We start from the raw sequence: 22545 nt of genomic DNA, 5'->3' as shown, positions 1-22545 counted from the left end.
GCCCGGCCGGGATCTTCGACGCGGGGTTTCTGCAAGGCAGTCTTCACCTCCGCGACCTGATTCTCGTCCCTGAATACAGACACACAGCCCGCCTCGCATCTGAGATCATTGTGAGGACGGCATTGCTTATCCGTAGGTTTAAAAAATACCGTGTTATAGAAAATGACACGTTATTCTTTGACGATTCTGAGCCATTTGTGTAAACGGATTTTTTAAATGATTCTTTTAATAAAAGTGCGAGTGGACAGGTGCTGAATAACATAGTGAAGAGCAAAAACGAATCACTAAATTTCACTAAACTGTTGCCGGCAGGGTAGTATATAGATGCCTTGATAAGTGGTTTGATCCCAGTTCTGCCGCTAAACAGGCTTCTTATCTCATTTGGCCCAAGTGTCTGATGGTTTACGTAGTTACTTCAAGACCCCCCTGTAGTTCCATATACTGATTCTGATTAGAATGATTATTATATAAACAGAGCGTTTGCGTTAGAATATTAAGCTATGGAATCATTTTGTGAAGGGGGGTGGAGTTCTCTTATCGTAGATACTCATCTGTTTTGGATATTATCTTGTTTTAGAGGTCTGGAAAAGAGTAAGTGAAAACTGCCTGCACAGTGCCTGACACCTGTTAGGTGCTGAGTAAATGTTGTCTTACCTCTTGCTCCCTTCTTTATTTCTTTCCTCTATTTTCAGTTTTATTTACTTTCATATTGACAGAGGGCAGTATATTGAGTTTTGGCTACTCAATATACCGTATTCATGCTGTCATTTGTTCATTTTCTTTCTCTCTCTCTATGACTTAATTTTCCTCAAGGTCAGTATCATGAACTGGATGTTGTATTTAAAACATTTGATGAATTCTGTGCAATTGTACAAAGAAGGGGTGAAAACAGGAAGCCAGCCACCAGTATACACTTAAAAATAAACATATGTCTCATGCTTTTCATCAGTCATAAGGATTAAAAGTTGACAAGGATGGATCAGCACGGACTGCTGTTACTCAGCCTTGTGCATGGAAGACTGAACTGAGAGTCTGCCCACTCCCTGCTGACTTTATCACACCTATTTGTCTTGGATGTGCTTTGTTTTTATTGCCAAGAAATAGTACCTAAATATATTGGTAATTGGTCTTAATTAAGGCGTACGTCAGTGGCAGGTCTAATAGATTTTCATTAGTCAGAATATTTTAATAATGTTTTTTGGGGGCAGTATCAAATATGTAGAGTTTAATGCTGCTGGTACTCAGTTGCTCAGTCATGTCCGACTCTTTGTGACCCCATGGACTGCAGCCCTTCAGGCTCCTCTGTCCACTGGAATTTTCCAGGCAAGAATACTGAATCGGGTTGCCATTTCCTACTCCAGCGGATCTTCCTGATTCGACCCAGAGATCAAATCTACATCTCCTACATTGGCAGGCAGATTCTTTACCACTACTCCACCTGGGAAGCCCCCGTAGAGTTTCATACTAATCCATGAAAGCATCATTTTATGAATTCTAAGCCAGATAAACAAGCCACTTAGAAATCATTCTTAGTTTTTCCTTTAAGTCAAAGCTTCTTTTTTAGCTACTCATTTTTTAATACATGGTGGGACAGTTAAAACAAATTCAGTGAGGGAAGGGAACAGTATCTGTGCCAAGGGACACAGTAGGTACTTAATGTTTGATGAAGCAGTGAAATCCATGGACTATGTAGTGGAAGTGGTAGGAAAGAATAAGGTAGAATGATGCTTGAAAAGAATCTTAAAAGATCATCTGGTTTAGTCTCATCATTATATAGATGAGGATTGAGACTTAGGCAGGTTAGATTATCTGTAAATACAAGGCTAACCATTATTGGAGGTAGGGTTCTAATATAAATTTCTGATCTCCCAGATCATTTTCCATCAATAGCACTGCAGGTAATACAAGTTGTTAGAATAGTTAGTCTTATATCAAAATGTTACTTCCACAAGCCAGTGGACAATTCTGGATTAATGCTGTCTAGGGCTAAGCTTAGGAAAGCTGTCTTATGCTCCCACAGATTTTTTAAAAACACTGTTAACAATGAAAGGTAAAACTTTAATTGAACAATGATGCTAGATGGAAAAACCAAAATAATTTACTCTCATCTTTTAAAAGTTGCTATTTATGGTTGTTTCTGGTTTCCTTCAAACTTGTTTTGCTGGACTTCTGTTGAGGTAATTTAGCATTTGTACTATCTGAGTGAAAATCATATTAAGACTTTTTAGAAATAGCAGATGTTTTGGAAACCAGGCAGTCTTTTATGTAATTGTTTTCACTTGTGGAAAATAATTTACTCCTGTAGCTTGAGTATAAGGCAAGGGGAGAAAACTCTTACCAACTGCAGTTTGAAAAGTTTGGCTTAATATTCCTGAAGACTTACATAGCTTTAATTTTCCTTGAAGTTTGTAATATAACAAAAATGAAATATCCCCATTCATGTCATTAATTAAAAAATATAATATTCTCACCAATCAAAATTTTATACTGTTACAGACTCAGTAGAAGTTGTACATCCCCCAAAGTTCCTCATTGATACTTCTTTTTCCTTTCTTTTTTGTTCTTACATTTCCTATAACTTCAAAGTTTTATGTAGCTGTTTTGGCTCTGATAGGAAGTCTGTTATCAGAATCAAGGACAGAGATAGTACTGTTGGACAAATTAAAACTGTTTTAAATGTAACAGAGCCCTAAACAGAAAGCACAGGTTTAGCTTGGTAGCAACTGGGGAAACTTGATATTCAGGGACAAGAGGTTGTGGAAGCTGAATGGAAGTTCTTGCCATTGATAGTGAGGAACAGCCTTTACTGTTACTGATACATGATACTCAGTGTGTGTTGAAGTGAAGCAGTATTAGAAAAGGACAGAACTGGAGGTCATTGTTTTACCAGAGTTGTTAGCTTTGTCTCAGTTCTTCAGGTTGCTTGAGAATACCAAGAAGTGATTTCCACCAAAGACTTCTTACTCATTTGTTTCCCCTTTTTGTGCCCTATGGCAGTTTCTATTTCCCTATCCATCTCAAGTCAGCAGAAACAAATCAAGGAAATAGGAGGGAAATGAAACAAAACTAAAATTTGTCCAGTGTCTCCTACTTGTTTCGGATGAATTTGAACAATAGATCCCTAGATTTACCAATGTTATGGTATTGTTTTGACCTTCCCAGCAAACATTGTATTATTACAGTATTCTCCAGTGAAAACAAGAAAGGCCACAAATATGGCAAAATAGAGGTTAAATCCACTTTAGATGAGCCTACAGAAAAGTTGACCGATTCATTGGCAAGTACTTTTTTATTGTATAAGTAAGACAGAATGGGACTTCCCAGGTGATGCTAGTGGTGCAGAACCTGCCTGCCAATGCAGGAGACAAAAAAGACATGGGTTCAATCGCTGGGGTTCGGGGAGATCCCCTGGAGAAGGGCATGGCAACCCACTCCAGTATTCTTGCCTAGAGAATCCCATTGTCAGAGGAGCCTGGCAGGCTGCAGCCCATATGATCACAGAGTCGGACACAACTGAAGCAACTTAGCATGCACGCACACAAGAGAGAATGAGCTAGAGGCTCACAAGGAATAATTGGTAAACATTAAGAAATTATAGACTGGTTGTTTAAAAAATAATACCAATTTCTGTTTTGAAAACCATTTTAAAATAATGGAGCTGAAGTATTATTATTAAAATTATTTTGGACATTTTAAACCAAGAGTACCAATCTTAGCAGAAACCGTTATTACTACTCTTTGGAAACTTTAGGTAAGGCCTGAAGAGAGGCTACCATCCTTCCCACCCTTCTGAGATACAAGGTAAAATGTATCAGGAGAGTTCTGTGTTACAGTACTTAAACTTCACAAGTTTAAACAGCAGTAAGGTGGAATTTTTGTGTACGAAGAGCTTATTTACTAATTTTGAAGCAGAGACTGAAGGAATACCATAAACAGAGACACAGAACTATATGAGTGAGTTAGGGTTGTGTGTGTTTGAGAGAGAGAGCAGATACAAACAAGAGGCATTCATTTTTTCATTTGTTGTATATAATCCAAGAGTTGAAATTATAAAAATATAATTTAGTCCACTGTGACCAAAGACTCATCATTCAGTCACTCCCAAGTAGTAGTTGTGAATCTGTTATGACAAGACAGTGTGCCTAGGTAATAGGAATTCATTCAGTAGTGAAAAAACTAGCAGTCTTTATGGAGCTTACATTTTAATGAAGGACACTAGTAATTAAAAAGTAAGCAAACACAAATAATAATATAATTTCAGTTAGTGATAAGTAACAAAATAAAGCAGCGTAAGGAGAATGTATCAGTTTAATTAGGAGACAGAAGACACAAGTATTTTGAACAGAGGAAAGTTTAATAGGATTAACTAACTATATCAGGAGAATTAGACTAAAGAAAACTCTAAAGAATATAAGAATAGTAGTTTTAAGAAGCAGCCATCACTGGTAGGCTTAAGATCCAGTGCCCAAGTAAGAGCCCTTCCCCCCGTGTTCTGAGACCTTGTTGGAGAGAGACTATCTCCATACAGTGTCTCACTAAATGGCAGAGAAGTCACTGATACCACACTCATGGAACTTACTGGAAATCCATCCTTCAGAACTTGTGGGAAATATGCCTTTTAGGGCAGGGGTTGGCAGATTATGGTCTGTGAGCCAACCATCTGTTTTATAAGTAAAGTTTATTTGGAATACAGCCAAGCTCCCTGGATTTACTTATTGACCGTAGTTGCTTTCTTGTTACAGGGGCAGAGTTCTGACTTTATGACCTGCAAGCCTAAAATATTTATTACTTGAACCTTTAGGAATACGTTTATCTGTCTGTGCTCTAGAGTACCAAGGAAAGGTGTTCATGGGGAGATGTCTGGCCAGAGCTACTCCAGTTTGAAGCCTCCCGAAGGAAAGGGAGTGTTGGGGGAAGCTGGCCTTAGGGTGCTTCTGCCGCCCATGCACTGCGAGAGCTATGTGCTGGAGAACCTACACAGCAGGAACATAAGTTCACACTGGAACCAGGAGGGGAGCCCCTTCCTCTTATAATATCTGTATAGTATCTTCTATGACAAAGCTTAACATCTTGACAAAAAATAAAGATACTTAAGACTCAGCTCCATCTTTGCAGAGCAGACACTAAAGAATGAATTTGGAGCAGTAAATTCATGACTAACCTGTAAAATGACTGGAATTTATTATATTTTAAATAGAGTGATGAGGAAAGCCTCTTTGGGGAGGTGACATTTGAGCAGAGATCTGAATGATTAGAAAGGATAGGCCAGATAGACAAAAGGGAATGGCAAATGTAAAGACCTTGGGCATAGCGTGTTCGTACAGTTGCAGAAGGCACATGTGGTTGGATTATCTTTAGATATCATGGAGAGAGAGGTAGGTAGAAGCAGATGTTATAGGGCCTTACGGCATGGTAAGGAGATTGGAAATGAAGGAACTAGATAGAAAACATAGGTTTCCTCTAAGGTATCAAAAATAGTGTGGCTGAGACTAGGATAATAGCAGTGGAGGTGGTGAGAAACTTTTGGATATAATATCTGTGTTGAAAGCAAAGTCACAGAACTTACTGATAAATTTGTCTGGAGTTGAGGGATAGAAAAGAATTAAAATGAGTCATATATATGGTCTGAGCAAAGGATAGATGATGGTACCATTTGCTGGGATGTGGAGATTCAGAGAAGTACAGGTGGGATTCTCTTTGGCCACAGTAACTTTGAGATTACAGATAGATTACTAGTATTACTTTAAGAGAGTTCTGTTTTGCTTGCATTTTACTGACCATACTCAGTCATATGGTCACACCTTATTTCAAAGTAGGTAGGGAACTGCAGTGTTGGAAAGGAGAACAACATGAATGACGTCTATACTCCAGGACCTTTGAGTGGCAGTGTTGAATAGGTTATTTCGATAATATAAAACTCTGGCAATTCCAGGTGGAGTTTGGAGGATGCGGGTGGTAAAGCCATGGGACTGGATGAGATCATTCAGCAAGATAGATGAAGATCGAAGGACCTGAAAGATAGGGTATTCCAATATTTAGAGAGTATAAAAGACGAAAAAAAAAAAAAACAGCAAAAGAGATTGAGAAGGAATGGTAAGAAAGGAGGAAACACAAGGGAGTGAGGTCATATCAGTTAATGGAAGAAAATAGTTTCAAGAAAGAGGTGATCAACGATTTCAAATGCTGTTATGAATAGTCTTATGTATCTCTTCTGGTATATATAAGCAAACATTTCTCTAAGGTAGTTTGAAGAGTGGAATTTATGGAAAATAAGATATGAAATGTTCAACTTCAAGATCAAATTATTTTCCAAAGTCAAATCATCTTGTACTCCTATGAGCCATGCATGAGATTTTCCATTAATTTGTCCCTTCAAAACTTGATATTCTCATTTTTCTGAATTTTTATCTGTCTAGTGAGTATAAAATACTATTTCAGTGAGGTTATATTTCCCTGATAATTAATGTGTTCAAACATCTTTTCGTATTTATTGGCCATCTGTGTGTCCTATTGTATGAAATGTTTGACTATTTTTCTATTGGGTGGTTTATCTATTATTATTTATAGAAATTTGTTATAATTCTGTGTGTTTTTTGAATGTATGTGTTGCCTATGCCTTCTCCTGGTTGTGGCTTGTCTTTTTTTTTTTTCCTTTATTTTGATGAATATAAGTTCTTAATTTTAGTATGATATATCTGCCTTTTTGTGGTTCACAGTTTTCATTTTTTCAAGATGTTTTTGCTTACTTACCCCGAAGAGAGAGAGATACTTTTCCATCTCTCTTTTTTTTCCTTCTGAAAGTTTTAAAGGTTTGCATTTTGTACCTAAATCTTTAATTTACCTGGAATTGATTTTTGTTTGATCCATTTCATTGCTCTCCACATAAATATTTAGTAGTTTTAACCCCCTTATTGAATAGTTTCTTCTTCCTCTAGTGATTTGTGTTGCTACCTGTCTTACAAGCAAAATTATATGTAGATAAATTGTGTTTTTGGGGTCTAGGTTCTCTATTTTGTTCCATTGGAATGTTCCAATTTATCCTTTTTCCCATGTCATATGTCTTATTTACTGTAGCTCTGTAAAAAGTCTTGCTTTTGGGAGGGCAGCCTAGTCTTAGGAGTGTCTTGACTACTCTTGCTCTTCCATATATGTTTTAAAATCATGTTCTATTGAAAAAAATCTATTAGGAGTTTTAATTGAAATTATACTGAGAAGTATAGATCAGATTAGGGAAAATAGATATATTTATGATATTGAGTATTCCCACGAACAGGGCGTATTTCTAAATTCATTTATTGCTTAATAAAGTTTTATGTTTTTTTGCAGTTAGGTCTTGTACATCTTTGTTAGACTTTATAGATGTTTTATACTCAATAAAATACAGATATTTTATAATATATAATTATATATACTACTAGGTATAGATAATATATAACATAGGTAATATATAATAGATATCTTATAATATCATTTATAATATAAATAAAGCTAAAATAAAATATAGGTATTTTATATTCAATTTATTTAAAATAAATTGAACAATTGCTGGTAATTAGAAATACAGGTAACATTTGTATATTGATAATAAACCAGTGAGCTAATCGTTTTATGATTTTGGATTCTGTAAGTGTACATCCATAGGCATCTGGATATGACAGTTTTGCTCTTTAAATTATTAGCTGCTAGAATTGAGGGGTTTTAATTTACCATATTGGTATTGATAACAAAATTAATTGGGTAATTTAGAGGGCACAGGGCATGCCAGGATGGAAACTACAGGAAAAAGTTGATGTTGGGGGAGTAGGATGATAGGTTTGAAATAGACAATAGGTTGAGAAGATTGTCTCAATTTTAAAGAACATCAAGTTCTGTAACTCAGTAAATTAAAGAACATGGTGTATAAATGTTAACGATTGATAATTCAAGGGGGAAATTTGATATGGTTCAGGGGCAGAGGCATAGATGTGATAATTATTATATGTAATAAGGTTAGTAATTAGATACACTGGTGTGGCTGAGATTGCCTAAGGAAAGAGTATAAAGATATCATGATAAAGGATAGAAACCTAAAAAACAAACTTCCTCTTGATAGGTGGAAGACAAATGAAATACGAGAGATAGGAGACCCAATGTATAGTTTCAAAGCCATAAGAGCAGAGCATTTAAGGAGGGGAGTGTCTATAGTCCCAAATGAAATGCTACAGAGAGGTGTAGGAAGTTGAGAACTGAAAAGAAGGTATTGAACTTGATGTTTGACGTTTTAGAAAAAAGTTTGAGTAAACTGAGAAAAACTGAAAGCAGTTTTTAGTGAGAGTAAGTAGCTGGGCCTGAATTGGAGAAGGAAGTTTTATGTAATGAATAAAAAGACAGATAGGATGTGTAAGAAGAAGTCAAAGGTAGAGAGAAAGTCCTTTTAAGATAGAGAGAGATGTATGCACTTTTAAATTTTAATAACTACTTCCTAATAACAGTGGTTATTGCTAAACTTAAAATTTTGCCAGTCTAATAAGTGAAAATCATTATTTGTTTTGTTGTACATTCTATCATGTATGAGACTCTACCTTCTTCCCTTGCTTATATTGTATCTGCCAGATATGTTATTTGGCCACCTCTATATGTAAGAAGGACTGAGAATTGTAGCATCAAACAAAACTGTGTTGTTAGTATGAAATTAGAGCATCATCCATGTTGTTGCAGGTGGCAGGATCACTTTCATTTTTTAAGGCTGAGCAGTTTCATTGTGGATAAATACGTATATGTGTGTGTGTACATATATATATACACACATACATATATCACAGTTTCTTTATCCATTCTTCCTTTGATGGACACTTAGGTTGTTTTTGTGAGGTTATTGTGAATAATGCTGCAGTGAACACAGGAGCACACATACCTCTTAAATGTACTGATTTCATTTCCTTTGGGTGTATACTCAGAAGGGCCCCTGGATCATATAGTAGTTCTGGTACTATGAAATATATAGTACCATTTTCCATAATGACATTACCAATTTACATTCCCACCAACAGTGCACAAGGGCTCTCTTTTCACTGCATTTCTCGCCAACACTTATTATTTTCTAAAAAAAATTTTTTTTAGTAGTAGCCATCCTGACAAGTGTACATCACAACAAACTGTGGAAAATTCTTAGAGATGGGGCTACCAGACCACCTGACCTGCCTCCTGAAAACCTGTATGCAGGTCAAGAAGGAACAGTTAAACCAGACACGAAACAATGGACTGGTTCCAAATTGAGAAAGGAATACATCAAGGCTGTATGTATGTTGTCACCTTGCTTAATTAACATATATGCAGAGTACATCATGTGAAATGCTGTACATATTTCACATGATGGTGGGGTGGATGAAGCACAAGCTAGAATCAAGATTGTGGAGAGAAATATCAATAACCTCAGATATGCAAATACCACCTTTATGGCAGAAAGCAAAGAGGAATTAAAGAGCCTATTGATGAAGGTGAAAGAAGAGAGTGAAAAAACTGGCTTAAAACTCAACATTCAAAAGACGAAGATCATGACATCTGGTCCCATCGCTTCATGGCAAATAGATGGGGAAACAATGGAAACAGTGACAGACTTTATTTTCTTGACTCCAAAATTACTGTGGATGGTGACTGCAGCCTTGAAATTAAAAGACGCTTGCTCCATGGAAGAAAAACAATGACAAACCTAGACAGCATATTTAAAAGCAGAGGTATTACTTTGCTTTCAAAGGTCTGTATAGTGAAAGCTATGGTTTTTCCTGTAGTCATGTATGGGTGTGAGTGCTCGACAGTGAAAAAGGCTGAGCGCTGAAGAATTGATGCCTTCAGACTGTGGTTCTGGAGAAGACTCTGGAGAGTCCCTTGGACTGCAAGGAGATCAAACCAGTTAGTCCTAAAGGAAATCAACCCTGAATATTCACTGAAAGGACTGATGCTGAAGCTCCGCTAGTTTGACTGTCTGATGAGAAGGGCCAACTCACTGGAAAAGACGCTGCTGCTGAGAAAGATTGAGGGCGGGAGGATAAGGGGGTGACAGAAGATGAGGTGGTTGGATGGTGTCACTGACTCATTGGACATGAGTGTGAGCAAGCTCTGGGAGATGGTGATGTACAGGGAGGCCTGGCATGCTGCAGTCCATGAGGTTGCAAAGAGTTGGACGTGACTGAGCGACTGAACAACATCAACAACAACAATCCTGAGAAGTATAGGATAATACCTCATTGTGGTTTTGATTTGCATTTCCCTGATAATCAGTGCGTGCTAAGTCGCTTCGGTCATGTCCGACTCTTTGTGAGTCTGTGGACTGTAACCCATCAGGCTTCTCTGTCCATGGGATTCTCTAGGCAAGAATACTGGAGTGGGTTGTCATACCCTCCTCCAGGGGATTTCCCTGTCCCAGGGATCAAACCCATGTTACTTATATCTCCTGCATTGGCAGGTGGGTTCTTTACCACTAACCTGGGGAGCCTGCTCATCAGTGATTTTGAGTATCCCACATACTTGCTGCTCTTTTGTATGTCTTCTTTGGGAAAATGTATGATCAAAATCTTTGCCTGTTTTTTAATTGGGTGTGTCTTTTTAGCGTTGCGAGAGTTCTTTTTTATGTTTTATATATTATCCTTTTATCAATGTATTTGTATTTGTAAATATTTGTACAATGGCACCCCACTCCAGTACTCTTGCCTGGAAAATCCCATGGACGGAGGAGCCTGGTGGGCTGCAGTCCATGGGGTCGATAAGAGTCAGACATGACTGAGTGACTTGACTTTCACTTTTCACTTTCATGCATTGGAGAAGGAAATGGCAACCCACTCCAGTGTTCTTGCCTGGAGAATCCCAGGGACGGGGGAGCCTGGTAGGCTGCCATCTCTGGGGTCGCACAGAGTCGGACACAACTGAAGTAGCAGTACTTGTAAATATTTCCACTCATTCCATTAAGTTGCCATCTTATTCTGTTTGATTATTCTTTGCTGTGCAGAAGCTTTTTAGGTTGGTGAATTAGCTTGGCTGTAATAGTTATTTCACTGTGTGTGAGAATATATGTCAAATCATCATATACACCTTGTTGTTTAGTTGCTAAATCATGCCTGACTCTTTTGCGATCCCGTGGAGTATAGCCTGCCAGGCTTCTCTATCCATGGGATTCTCCAGGCAAGAGTACTGGAGTTGGTTGCCATTTCCTACTTCAGGGGATCTTCCTAACCCAGGGATTTAACCCATGTCTCCTGCATTGGCAGGTGGATTCTTTTCCATTGAGCCACCAGGGAAGCCCACTGATGTACACCTTAAATATATACAATTTTAGTTTTAAAAATAAGAAAGTAGAGAAATCTGAAGATAGGGTAGGCAGCTAGCAGTCCCCGTGAATAAATTTTTTAATTTTTACCTTTATGACTTCTTTTTCTTTTTTTTTTTAATGGTGCTTTCAGAAGCTTGGTTATAAAAAGTGAGGTGGCTTTCAGTTATCAGTGAGCTTCTGTTTTTTCCTTCCAAATGGAAAGTTTATTAACTAATCCTTTTCCTCATGGTTTGAATGCTACCCTTAATTATTACTTATCAAATTCTCAGATAGATTTGTTGCTGCTTCTGTTCTCTCTAGTCTGTCCATTCAGCTATTCCAACTTTAGTATCCATCTTTAGTATCAAATTTTGTAAACACTATAATTCTATTACCTGTAAAGGATAGGATTAACATCTCTCTCTCCATTGTTTTCAGTATTTTCTTGCCTATTTGTTACATAATTGTCTTTATGAAATGAACTTTAGTGCCTAGTATTTGGTCATGGTAGCACCTCTTCATCTTGTCTCCAAAACTTTTTTTTAAATTGAGACAGAATTTAATATATTGGTTAACTTAAGGAGACTTGACATCTTTATAACACTATTTGAACCTCTGTAATTTTTTCTTAAAGGTCCTTTTTTTTTTTTTTTTAAAGTATTTATTTATTTGGCTGTGTTGGGTCTTGGTTGCAGCACACAAGATCTTCATTGTGGGCTTAGTTGCCTGCTGCAGGTGGGATCTTAGTTCCACAACCAGAGATTGAAACTGTGTCCCCTGCAGTGGAAGCACTGATTCCTAATCACTGGACCACCGCAGAAGTCCCAATCTTGTGTATTTTTATAATTTATTTTTAAATTCTTGAATTTTTATACTATTGGAATCTTGATTCCATTTTAGTTTAAAATTAACCATTTTTACCATTTTAACCATTTTTAAATGTACAGTTCAGTGACATTAAGTACATTCACTGGTTATGTGATCATCACTACCATCCATTTCCAGAATGTTTTTCGTTTTCCCAGAATGAAACTTTGTACTCATTGGATAATAATTTCCAATACCCTCCTTCTTAGCCCCTGGTAACCATTCTTCTTTCTGTCTCTATGAAATTGAGTACTCCAGATACCTAAGGTAAATGGAATGATACAGTATTTGTCCTCTTGTGACCAGTTTAACTCAGCATAATGTCTTCAAGGTTCATTCATACTGTGGTATGTGTCCTTCCTTTTTAAAGATGAATAATAGTCAATTGTACAATGTATGTGTGTACCACATTTTGTTAATCTGTTCGTCTCTCAGTGGACATTTGAGTTTCTTCCACCTTTTGACCATTGTGAATAATGCTACTATAAACATATGTGTACCTTTTTTGAGTCCCTGCTTTCAATTCTTTTGGATATATTGATCATTACCAATACCAACAAAAAATGTTTAATTTTTTTGAGGAGCCACCATACTGTTTTCCACAGTGGGTGCACTATTTTATATTCCCACTAGAAGTACACAAGGGTTCCAGTTTCTCCACATCCTTACCAACAATTATTTTCTAGGTTTTTGTATTTTTTTTTTTTAAGAGCCATTCTGATGAGTGAAATGGTATTTCATTGTGGCTTTGGTTTGTATTTCCCTGATGATTAGTGATACGAGGCATCTTTTCTGTGTTTATTGGCCATTTGTATATATTTTTTGGGAACAGTGTCTATTCAAGTCATTTGTTGTTGTTTAGTGGCTAAGTCATGTCCAACTCGTCGTGTCTATGGACTATAGCCCACCAGGCTCTTCTGGTTCATGGGATTTCCCAGGCAGAAATATTGGAGTGGATTGCATTTCCTTCTCCAGGGGGTCTTCCTGACTCAAGGATCAAACCCAAGTCTCTTGCATTGGCAGATGGCTTCTTTACCACTGAGCCACCAGGGAAGCCCATTCAAGTCCTTGCCCATTCCTAATCAGGTAGTTTATTTTTTGTTGTTGAGTTATAGGAGTTTTAAAAAAGTAATTGTTACGGATATTAAACCCTTGTCAGATATATGATTTGCAAATCATTTTTCTGATTTTGTGGGTTGTCCTTTCACTCTCTTAATAGTGTTCTTTACGTAGAAGTTTGTATGTTTGAAATAGCCCCATTTGTCTGTTTTTGCTTTTGGTCCCTGTGCTTTTGGTGTTACCTAAGAAATTATTGCCAGATACATTGTCATGAAGCTTTTCCCTCTTGTGTTCTCTTGTGTTTTTTCTTAAGATTTTTGTAGTTTTAGCTGTCGTGTTTAAGCCTTTGATCTGTTTTGAGTTGATTTCTATATGTGGTATAAGGTGTCAGCTTCATTGTTTTGCATGTGAGGATCTAGTTTTACTGATGTTGTTTGTTGAAAAGGCTGTTCTTTCTCTGTTGAATTATCTTGGCACCCTTGTCAGAAATTCTTGGGCTGTATATATAAGGGTTTATTTCTAGGCTCTTTATTCTCTTTCATTGGTCAGTCTCTCTTTATGCCAGTACCATACTGTTTTTGGTTATTGAGGAGCAAGCTTCAAATTGTTTATTTTTATATAGAAAAATACTAGTGATTTTATTTTTTTAATTTTTATTTTAAATTAGAACATAGTTGATTAACAATGTCCTGTTAGTTTCAGGTGTACAGAAAGTGATTCAGTCATACACGTATTTATTGTTCAGATTTTTTTCCCATTTAGATTGTTGCATTGACTCAGATGGTAAAGATCTGCCTGCAGTGCATAAAGACCCGCATTTGATCCCTGGGTGGGGAAGATCCTTTGGAGAAGGGAATGGCAACCCACTCCAGGATTCTTGCCTGGAGAATGCCATGGACAGGGGAGCCTGGTGGGCTACAGTCTATGGGGTTTCAAAGAGTTGGACACAACTGATCAACTAAGCACACACATGTATTCTTCTTCAGATTCTTTTCCCATTTAGGTTGTAATGTAATATTGAGTATAGTTCCCTGCACTATACAGTAAGTTCTTGTTGGTTATCTATTTTAAATATAGTAGTGTGTACATGTCAATCACCAAATCCCAATCTGTGCCCCCCTTACCCCTTAACTGTAAATTCATTCTCTTAAGTCTGTGAGTTTGCTTCTGTTTTAAAAGTAAGTTCATTGTACCATTTTTTTTTTAGATTCCTCATATAAGTGGTATCATATAGTATTTGTCTTTCCTTGTCTGACTTAGTATAGTAATCTCCAGGTCCATCCATGTTGCCGCAAATGGTCTTATCTCATTGTTTCAATGGCTAAGTAACAGCCATTTTATATAGGTACCACATCTTTATCCATTCATTTGTTATGGACATTTAGGTTGTTTCCATATCTTAGCTATTGTAAATAGTGCTGCAGTGAATATTACTTGCTGTTTATTTTATGTTTATTTTAGACTCTAGAAATGCTGTTAGACAAAAAGCAAATATGAGCTATTTTTTTATTCAAGTTCAGAATGGGTCATAAAGCAGCAGAGACAGCTTGCAACTCAACAACACATTTGGCCTGGGCACTGCTAACAAAGGAAATGGCATCCCACTCCAGTACTCTTGCCTGGAAAATTCCATGGATGGGGGAACCTGGTAGGCTACAGTCGATGGGGTTGCAAAGAGTCGGACATGACTGAGCGACTTCACTTTCTTTATATAGTTCTTTTGGAGAAGGAAATGACAGCCCACTCCAGTGTTCTTGCCTGGAGAATCCCATGGACTGAGGGGCCTGATGGGCTGTGGTCTGTGGGGTTGCAGAATCGGACATGGCTAAGCAACTAACACACACGCACATACAGTGCAGTGGTGGTTCAAGAACTTTTGTAAAGGAGACGAGAGCTTTGAAGGTGAGGAGCATAGTGGCTGGCCATTCGAAGTTGACAGTGACCAATTGAGAGCCATCATCAAAGTTGATCCTCTTACAGCCACACAAGAAATTGTCAAAGGACTCCACACAGGATCATCTGTGTGGTCATTCAGCATTTGAAGCAAATTGGAACGGTGAGAAAGCTTGATAAGTGGGTGCTTCGTGAGCTGACCACAAATCAAAAAAATCATCATTTTAAAGTATTGTTTTCTTTTATCCTAAGCAACAGCAGTGAACCATTTCTTGATCAGATTATGAGGTGCAACAAAAAGTGGTTTTTATACAACAACCAGTGATGACCAGCTCAGTGGTTGGACTGAGAAGAAGCTCCAAAGTCCTTCCCAAAGCCAAACTTGCCCCTAAAAAAGGTCATGGTTACTGTTTGGTGGTCTACTGCCCATCTAATCCACTACAGCTTTTTGGATCCTGGCGAAACCATTACATCTGAGAAGTGTGCTCAGAAAATTGATGCAATCATGGATCACTGCAATGCCTGCAGCTGGCATTGGTCAACAGAATGGGCCCAGTTCTTCTCCAGGACCACACCTGACCACACGTCGCACAACCAGCACTTCAGAGTTGACAAATTGGGCTACGAAGTTTTGCCTCATCCTCCATATTTACCTGACCTCTTGCCAACTGACTATTACTTCTTCAAGCATCTCAACAACTTTTTGCTGGGAAAACGCTTCCACAGCCAGCAGGAGGCAAAAAATGCCAGTTGTGAAGCATGATTTTTTTATGCTACAGGAATAAACTTATTTCTTGTTGGCAAAAATGTGTTGATTTTAATGTTGTAATGGTTAATATTTTGATTAAAGATATGTTTGAGTCTCGTTATAATGATTTAAAATTCATAGTCTGAAACTGCAGTTAGCTTTTTCATCAACTTAATATTTCCATTACTCTAGGAGAGGGCTCAAAAAATATATTGTTGTGATTTATGTCAAAGAGTTGTATAGTATCCAGCCTTATATTTATGTCTATAATCCATTTTGAATTTATTCTGTATATGATATTAAAGAATGTTTGTTTGATTTTTTTACATGTAGCTGTCCAGTTTTTCCAGCATCATTGAAGAAACCGTCTTTTCTCTACTGTATAATCTTGCTTCCTGTGTTGTAGATTAATTGACTGTAGGTTCATGGGTTTATTTCTGGGGTTTTTATTTTGTCCATTGATCTATATTTCTGTTTTGTGCCAGTACCATGCTGTTTTGATGACTATAGCTTTGTAATATGGCCTGAAATCAGAGAGCCTGATGTCCTCTAGCTCTGTTTTTCTTTCTCAGTATTGCTTTGGCTTTCAGGGTCTTCAGTGTCTCCATATAATTTAAGATTTTGTTTTGATTCTGTGACTGACACCATTGGTGATTAGATAGGGATTGCATTGACTCTGTAGATTGCCTTGAATCCTATGGTCATTTTGACAGTATTGATTCTTTGAATCCAAGAACGTGGTATATCTTTTCATCTGTGCCATCTTCGATTTCTTTCATCATTGTCTTACAGCTTTTGGAGTGCAGGCTTTTTGTTTCCTTAGATAAATTCATTCCTTGATGTTTAATTCTTTTTGATACAAAGGTGAATGAGATTGTTTCTATAATTTCTCATCTGACCCTTTTTTTTGTTAATGTATTAATTAGTAGCCAGATATCCTGCTGAATTCTCCTTTGGTTTTTCATTTGATTGTACAAAGATATAATTATGTTTAATCAATAAAATATGGCTTCTTTTCAAATTTATCTCATTTTTGTCTTAATTCCATTGACTTTAAAACAGTGTTAAGTAATTATACTGGCTACATAATGTATTTCTTTTTGTTTTTGTGTAGATGGAGGAAGTCTTTTTTTTTTTTTTGTATAAGACACATTTATTGGAAAATCATGAAACATTAAGAAAGGATATAATAAACACTAAGAAATAAATGCCAAGTTCATGGACAAAAGACAATATTATCAAGATGTTAATTCTACCCAAATCTATAAATTGAATATCATTTCAGTCAATATTCTAATACAATTTTTTGTGAATTTGATAAGCAGATGTTAAGTTTATATAATGAACAGAGGATCACAAATAAATAAATACAAATCTATAGTAATTAAAAGAAATATTGCCTTAGGATTACACACACTCACAAGTGTATACACACAGATGGTTGTCCGTTTAGAGAGTCCAAAAACAGACTCATACAACCTAGGAAGCTCGATATACAATGGAGGTGGCATTAGGCCACCTGAATGAAGACCTAACAAAAGGTGATATCATTTGGAAAATAGATACACTTTATTCTCCACACAAAACAATCAATTCTAAATGTGTAAAATCAAAGAGGTTAAGCTTTTAGAAGGCAACACAGGAAATCTTTATGATTTCCCACACACCAAAAAAAAAAATAATAATAAGGAAAATGTTGATAAATTTGACCCCATTAAAAGTTAAAATTTGGTATTCCAGTACTCTTGCCTGGAAAATCCCATGGATGGAGGAGCCTGGTAGGCTGCGGTCCATGGGGTCGCTAAGAGTCGGACACAACTGAGTGACTTCACTTTTCACTTTCATGCATTGGAGAAGGAAATGGCAACCCACTCCAGTGTTCTTGCCTGGAGAATCCCAGGGACAGGGGAGCCTGTTGGGCTGCCATCTATGGGGTCACACAGAGTCGGACATGACTGAAGCAACTTAGCAGCAGCAGCAGTAATTAACTACCATATGTGATAGCTCCCTTTGCTCCCTTTTATTGCTGACACTTATTTGCAAACTTTTGCGATATGATAACTGTGAAATAAGTATTCACTATTGTTTAGTTTTAATTCCTTTGTTACTGGTGAGTTTAAGTATTCTTCTGTATAAAACAAATTTATTTATTTATGGCCACACCACACGGCTTGTGGGATCTTAGTTCCCTGACCCGAACTGAACCCAGGCCCACAGCAGTGAAAGCTGGAGTCCTAACCCCTGGATTGCCAGGCAACTCCCTTCTTGTATCTGTTAACTGTATTTTCTCTTCTCTAAATCGCCTGCTCATATGTTTTACTCATTATTCTATGGTAATTTCTTCTCTTTAGAAATTGTATTTGTGACTTCTTTAAAAATGCAGATTTTAATTCTTCGTTAGCTTTATGCATCAAAAACACCAAATTTTAACTTTTAATGGGAAGTCTTTTTAATATTTAGCCATAGAGTCTGATGCATTTTTTGTTTTGAGATATACTTCTAACTTTTGAGATTGACATCAAAATGCTTGATTGCAGTTTGGAGCTTAATTGAAATTTAGAACTTAATTTCATTTTGTTTCTCTTGCTATTAACAGGAACAAAATGGTCTGAGGTGTTACGGAAGGACTGCCAAGTTTTGAGGTTCATATGTGTCACCTGCTGTTGGAGGATCTTAACACTGATATTTTCCATTTTTTTCAGAATGGCCAGAGTTTTCTGGTTTTGGATGAACAAAGATTTGCAAAAGAAATTCTTCCCAAATACTTCAAGCACAATAACATGGCAAGCTTTGTGAGGCAATTGAATATGTGTAAGTAAGAACAACAGTTTAATTGGAGTACTGTCATCAGTCACTGATTAAACCATTTTCCTCCCATTAGGATGATAAAGGAAAATATATTCATAGAAGCACCATTAATTTTTAAGTTTTTTACTTTGTCTATTTAACTTACTTGAATTTTGAATGTGTTTCAGATGGTTTTCGTAAAGTAGTACATATTGATTCTGGAATTGTGAAGCAGGAACGAGATGGTCCTGTTGAATTTCAACATCCTTACTTCAAACAAGGCCAGGATGATTTACTTGAGAACATTAAAAGGAAGGTGAGTTATTGTTAACATGATTTAATTAGGGCATTAACATGTAGTATACTTGGTCAAGACATATTTCATTTGTTGAAAGTAAAAATGTACTGAAATAGACAGATTTTGCTGGGGACAGTTTAGACTAATAATGCTTTAAGTATGCCCTCTATGGATTTTCTGATTTTTCCTCTGTGTTCAGCTGTACAGGGCTCAGTCTTTAAATACTTTTTTAGAGGGAAGGAAATATTTACATTCTTACTTAGGATAAGGAGTCAACTGTATTATGATGGCTCACTCCTTATAACTTAGCTTAAAAAACATACGCTCCTACTAGAAAGTCAGCTGCTTAGAGGGCCTATTTCTGTAATTCACTGCTGAATATCCTGTGCCCAAGGTTAAGTCCCATATATATAGTAGGTATTTAATAATAACATTTTTGAACGTATGATATCTTTTGCTGAAATGAGCTATTTTGACTAAGTCCACAAAGGGAGGTGGGGATAAAAGGGTAGTGAACCATGACAGAACATGGCCTTAGTGTGCAGCTATTCTGTATAAATTTAATTAAAAGTGGAATGTGATAATAAAGAGGCTTGGGGGAATTACAGGAAATTTGGCAGAAGGAAATTAAAAAAAGCCCTTAAGTTGCTTCTGTTCGTGGAAACTTTTCCACAGTGAAAATAAATAAATAGATTATTCCTCATCCTCTCTTTGAGCCATGAATGCTGTTATTTTCCTGGGCTTTTGGAACTGGATCTTACCTTCTTGACAGGCTACAAAACCATTTATAACAAGAAAACTTTGAGTTATAACCACAGTGTTTAGTATTTGTTTAATTTCCTACATTTACTTTTTGAAAGGTTTCATCTTCAAAACCAGAAGAAAATAAAATTCGTCAGGAAGATTTAACAAAAATTATAAGTAGTGCTCAAAAGGTTCAAATAAAACAAGAAACAATTGAGTCCAGGCTTTCTGAATTAAAAAGGTAAAGTATTTCCAAATATAATCATCATAACAGGGGTTGGTGTTTGAGTGTGTGTGTGTGTGTGTGTTGAGGTTTGGAGGTTGGTGCTTTAGGTAACTAGATTATGTTGGAGCCAAGATCAAAAACCATTTTTTTAAAGTATTAATTCCCTCTATTTTTATTGGTAGCCATAGACTTTACCCCAATATTATGTTTTCATGATGGTGGTGAAAAGAATATATGTAAACTTGGGCAATCAAAACAATTGATGCACAGTCTTACTGATGATAGATCATTAAGTTGGTGTCGGAAATTATGACTCTGTTTAGGTTGACTTTGATTTGTTCACACACATGTGAGGACCACAAGCCATAAAAACTACATATGTCACCTGTCCTTTTCTTCTATAGAAATTTCTTAAGACATTTTCTATGTGGCCTATCTTTTAGGAAAAAGTAGGACACAAAAAATAGGGGAAAAAGGTCACAAGAGACTTGCCCTACTTGGTACTTTACATAGACTTGAGAAGGTCATAGTCATACTTCTTATCTACAGAAAAATGTGTTTTTTTTAAAGTGGAATTTTTGGCACCATTATTCTAATGCCACATTAACTTGTATATAAAGTAGACCTATATTTCTGTTCTTAGTAAGTAGCTAGAATTCTTCTCAATGTAAATAGGCACCAAGGTCTTAAAGGGCAGTTATTTTATGTATTGTCTCTCCCATTTGTAACATAGGTCATTAGTTTAGTTATTCTTAAGTATTTTCATTGAGAGTAACCTTGAACTTTGAGTCCCTTTGTGAATAAGCATTAATTTTAAGCTTACTCATTCTGCATGTTTTATTTAAACTCTTATGTTGGTTTACTGTGTGTATCTTGTGTCTACTGAAGTGTCCTTTGACCCAGTTCCTTGAATCTCAGGTTTAGCTTTTAAGGCTTGGGATCCCAAATTTATCCTGTAAATCTTCATGGTAACCATTCTCCTACTTATCTTTAGTAGGCAAATGACAGTATATTTATATTTTTGAGAGAAAGTACAGTTATTATTCAGTAAGTATTAAAATCTTATTTTCTATACTTCTGTATTTAAATTCAGTAGTTTGGATTGAGGAAGATAGCTTTTGTGGAAGTTAATTAACAAAAGAACAAAAATTAAAGCATTTAATAGATGAATTCTTTCATGTCTTACTCAAAATTATCGTTGCTATTAACATTTAATAACTGCAGTTTCCATAGAAGATGATGAGTGAGGGGAAAAATAAAGCTATTGCTACTGGACATGTAATTGGTTTGTCATGTATTTGTGTGTTTGTGTGTGTGCTTGATTGTATCTGACACTTTGCAACCCCCTGGGAGTAGCCCACCAGGCTCCTCTGTCCATGGAATTTTCCAAGCAAGAATACTGGAGTGGGTTGCCATTTCCTTCTCCTGGGGATCTTCCTGACCCAGGGATTGAACCTCTGTCTCTTGCGTCTCCTGGATTGCAGGCAGATGCTTTACCACAGCGCCACCTGGAAAGTCCCTGTCATGTATTCGGGTATGCCTTAAAACAAAACAGAACACATTTTTAATATGCTTTAAAAAAACCCAGACATTTATATGATTGTATTTGAGACAGATCTTTAGACTGTTTTATAGTCTTGATAGTCTTTAGTTCTGCATCAACACTTACCAAATTGTCTGTATGATCTTGAGTAAGTCTTCTCAATTAGCTGAGTCTCAGTCTTCTCATCTATAAAAAAAAAGAGATGATTCTTTTCTTGACAGATTTTAGAAAAGTTTAAGTAATACACATAAAATGTTTAGAATAGTGCCTGGCATAACAAGTGTTGAGTAAATGTCACTTTGTTTTAAGAATTGTTTTCTAAGCACAAGTCCAGAATTCACATGGTAACCATATTTGAAAAGTTAATTTTTTAAACAAGAAATAATGAACCAGATTGTCAGAGGAGTAAATGGCCTACTATTTTATGGATGTAGGTGTGTGTCTTAGTTTTTGAATATATGTATTGCCATGAGTACAGGGTACTACTGTTAACGAAGTAAAGATTCTGCGTTGTGTCAAGGTTAGTTGCCCTTCTGTGTAATTGAACCAAAATTTTCTATTCTCATGAAGATATATAGTAAAAACTAGTTTATTTCTCTGGTGTTCTTAATTAAAGATATTGAGATCTGGCTTTTCTGACTGAATTTTTAAAATTTTTATTTTTGATAAATAACAGTGAGAATGAGTCCCTTTGGAAGGAGGTGTCTGAATTACGAGCAAAACATGCACAACAGCAACAAGTGATTCGAAAGGTGAGTTTTTTTCTCTATGACTGTAATCTGAATTTAATGAGTGTCATTTGTGACCCTCAAAAAAACCTCTGTTGAATAGTCAGTGATTAATCTTAGTTTCTTATATATATTGGGTACACAGAAGTAAAAATGTGAAATCAAGCCAAGTGTTACATATTCTTTTGAATAAAAAAAATTTTCTCATTAGCTAAATATCATCATACTATACTTCCAGCTAATGTTTCTTTAGCTTTTAGTAAGATCTTTTGCCTGATATAACAGCTTTAATATGCTTCATTCTTAGGAACATAGTTAATACACTACTAATTTTTTAACATGTAAAAGACATTTATACTGAGTCAAATTTT

General features: G+C 36.3%; 1 protein-coding gene across 2 annotated transcripts in view; it reads left to right on the top strand.

The window, feature by feature from the left end:
- Nucleotides 1-22545, top strand: part of HSF2 (heat shock transcription factor 2) — a 39686-nt gene that overhangs the window by 642 nt on the left and 16499 nt on the right. For both annotated transcript variants that reach the window (XM_010861788.1, XM_010861787.1), the window contains exons 2-5: nt 18551-18659; nt 18824-18951; nt 19794-19918; nt 22123-22198. In XM_010861788.1, the coding sequence (XP_010860090.1) occupies nt 18551-18659; nt 18824-18951; nt 19794-19918; nt 22123-22198 (438 nt within the window). The remainder of the gene's footprint in view (nt 1-18550; nt 18660-18823; nt 18952-19793; nt 19919-22122; nt 22199-22545) is intronic.

This window comes from Bison bison, unplaced genomic scaffold (assembly GCF_000754665.1).
Source record: "Bison bison bison isolate TAMUID 2011002044 unplaced genomic scaffold, Bison_UMD1.0 scf7180017864473, whole genome shotgun sequence".
NCBI classification, from domain to species: domain Eukaryota; kingdom Metazoa; phylum Chordata; class Mammalia; order Artiodactyla; family Bovidae; genus Bison; species Bison bison.
This window is presented reverse-complemented; position numbering and strand designations above follow the sequence as displayed.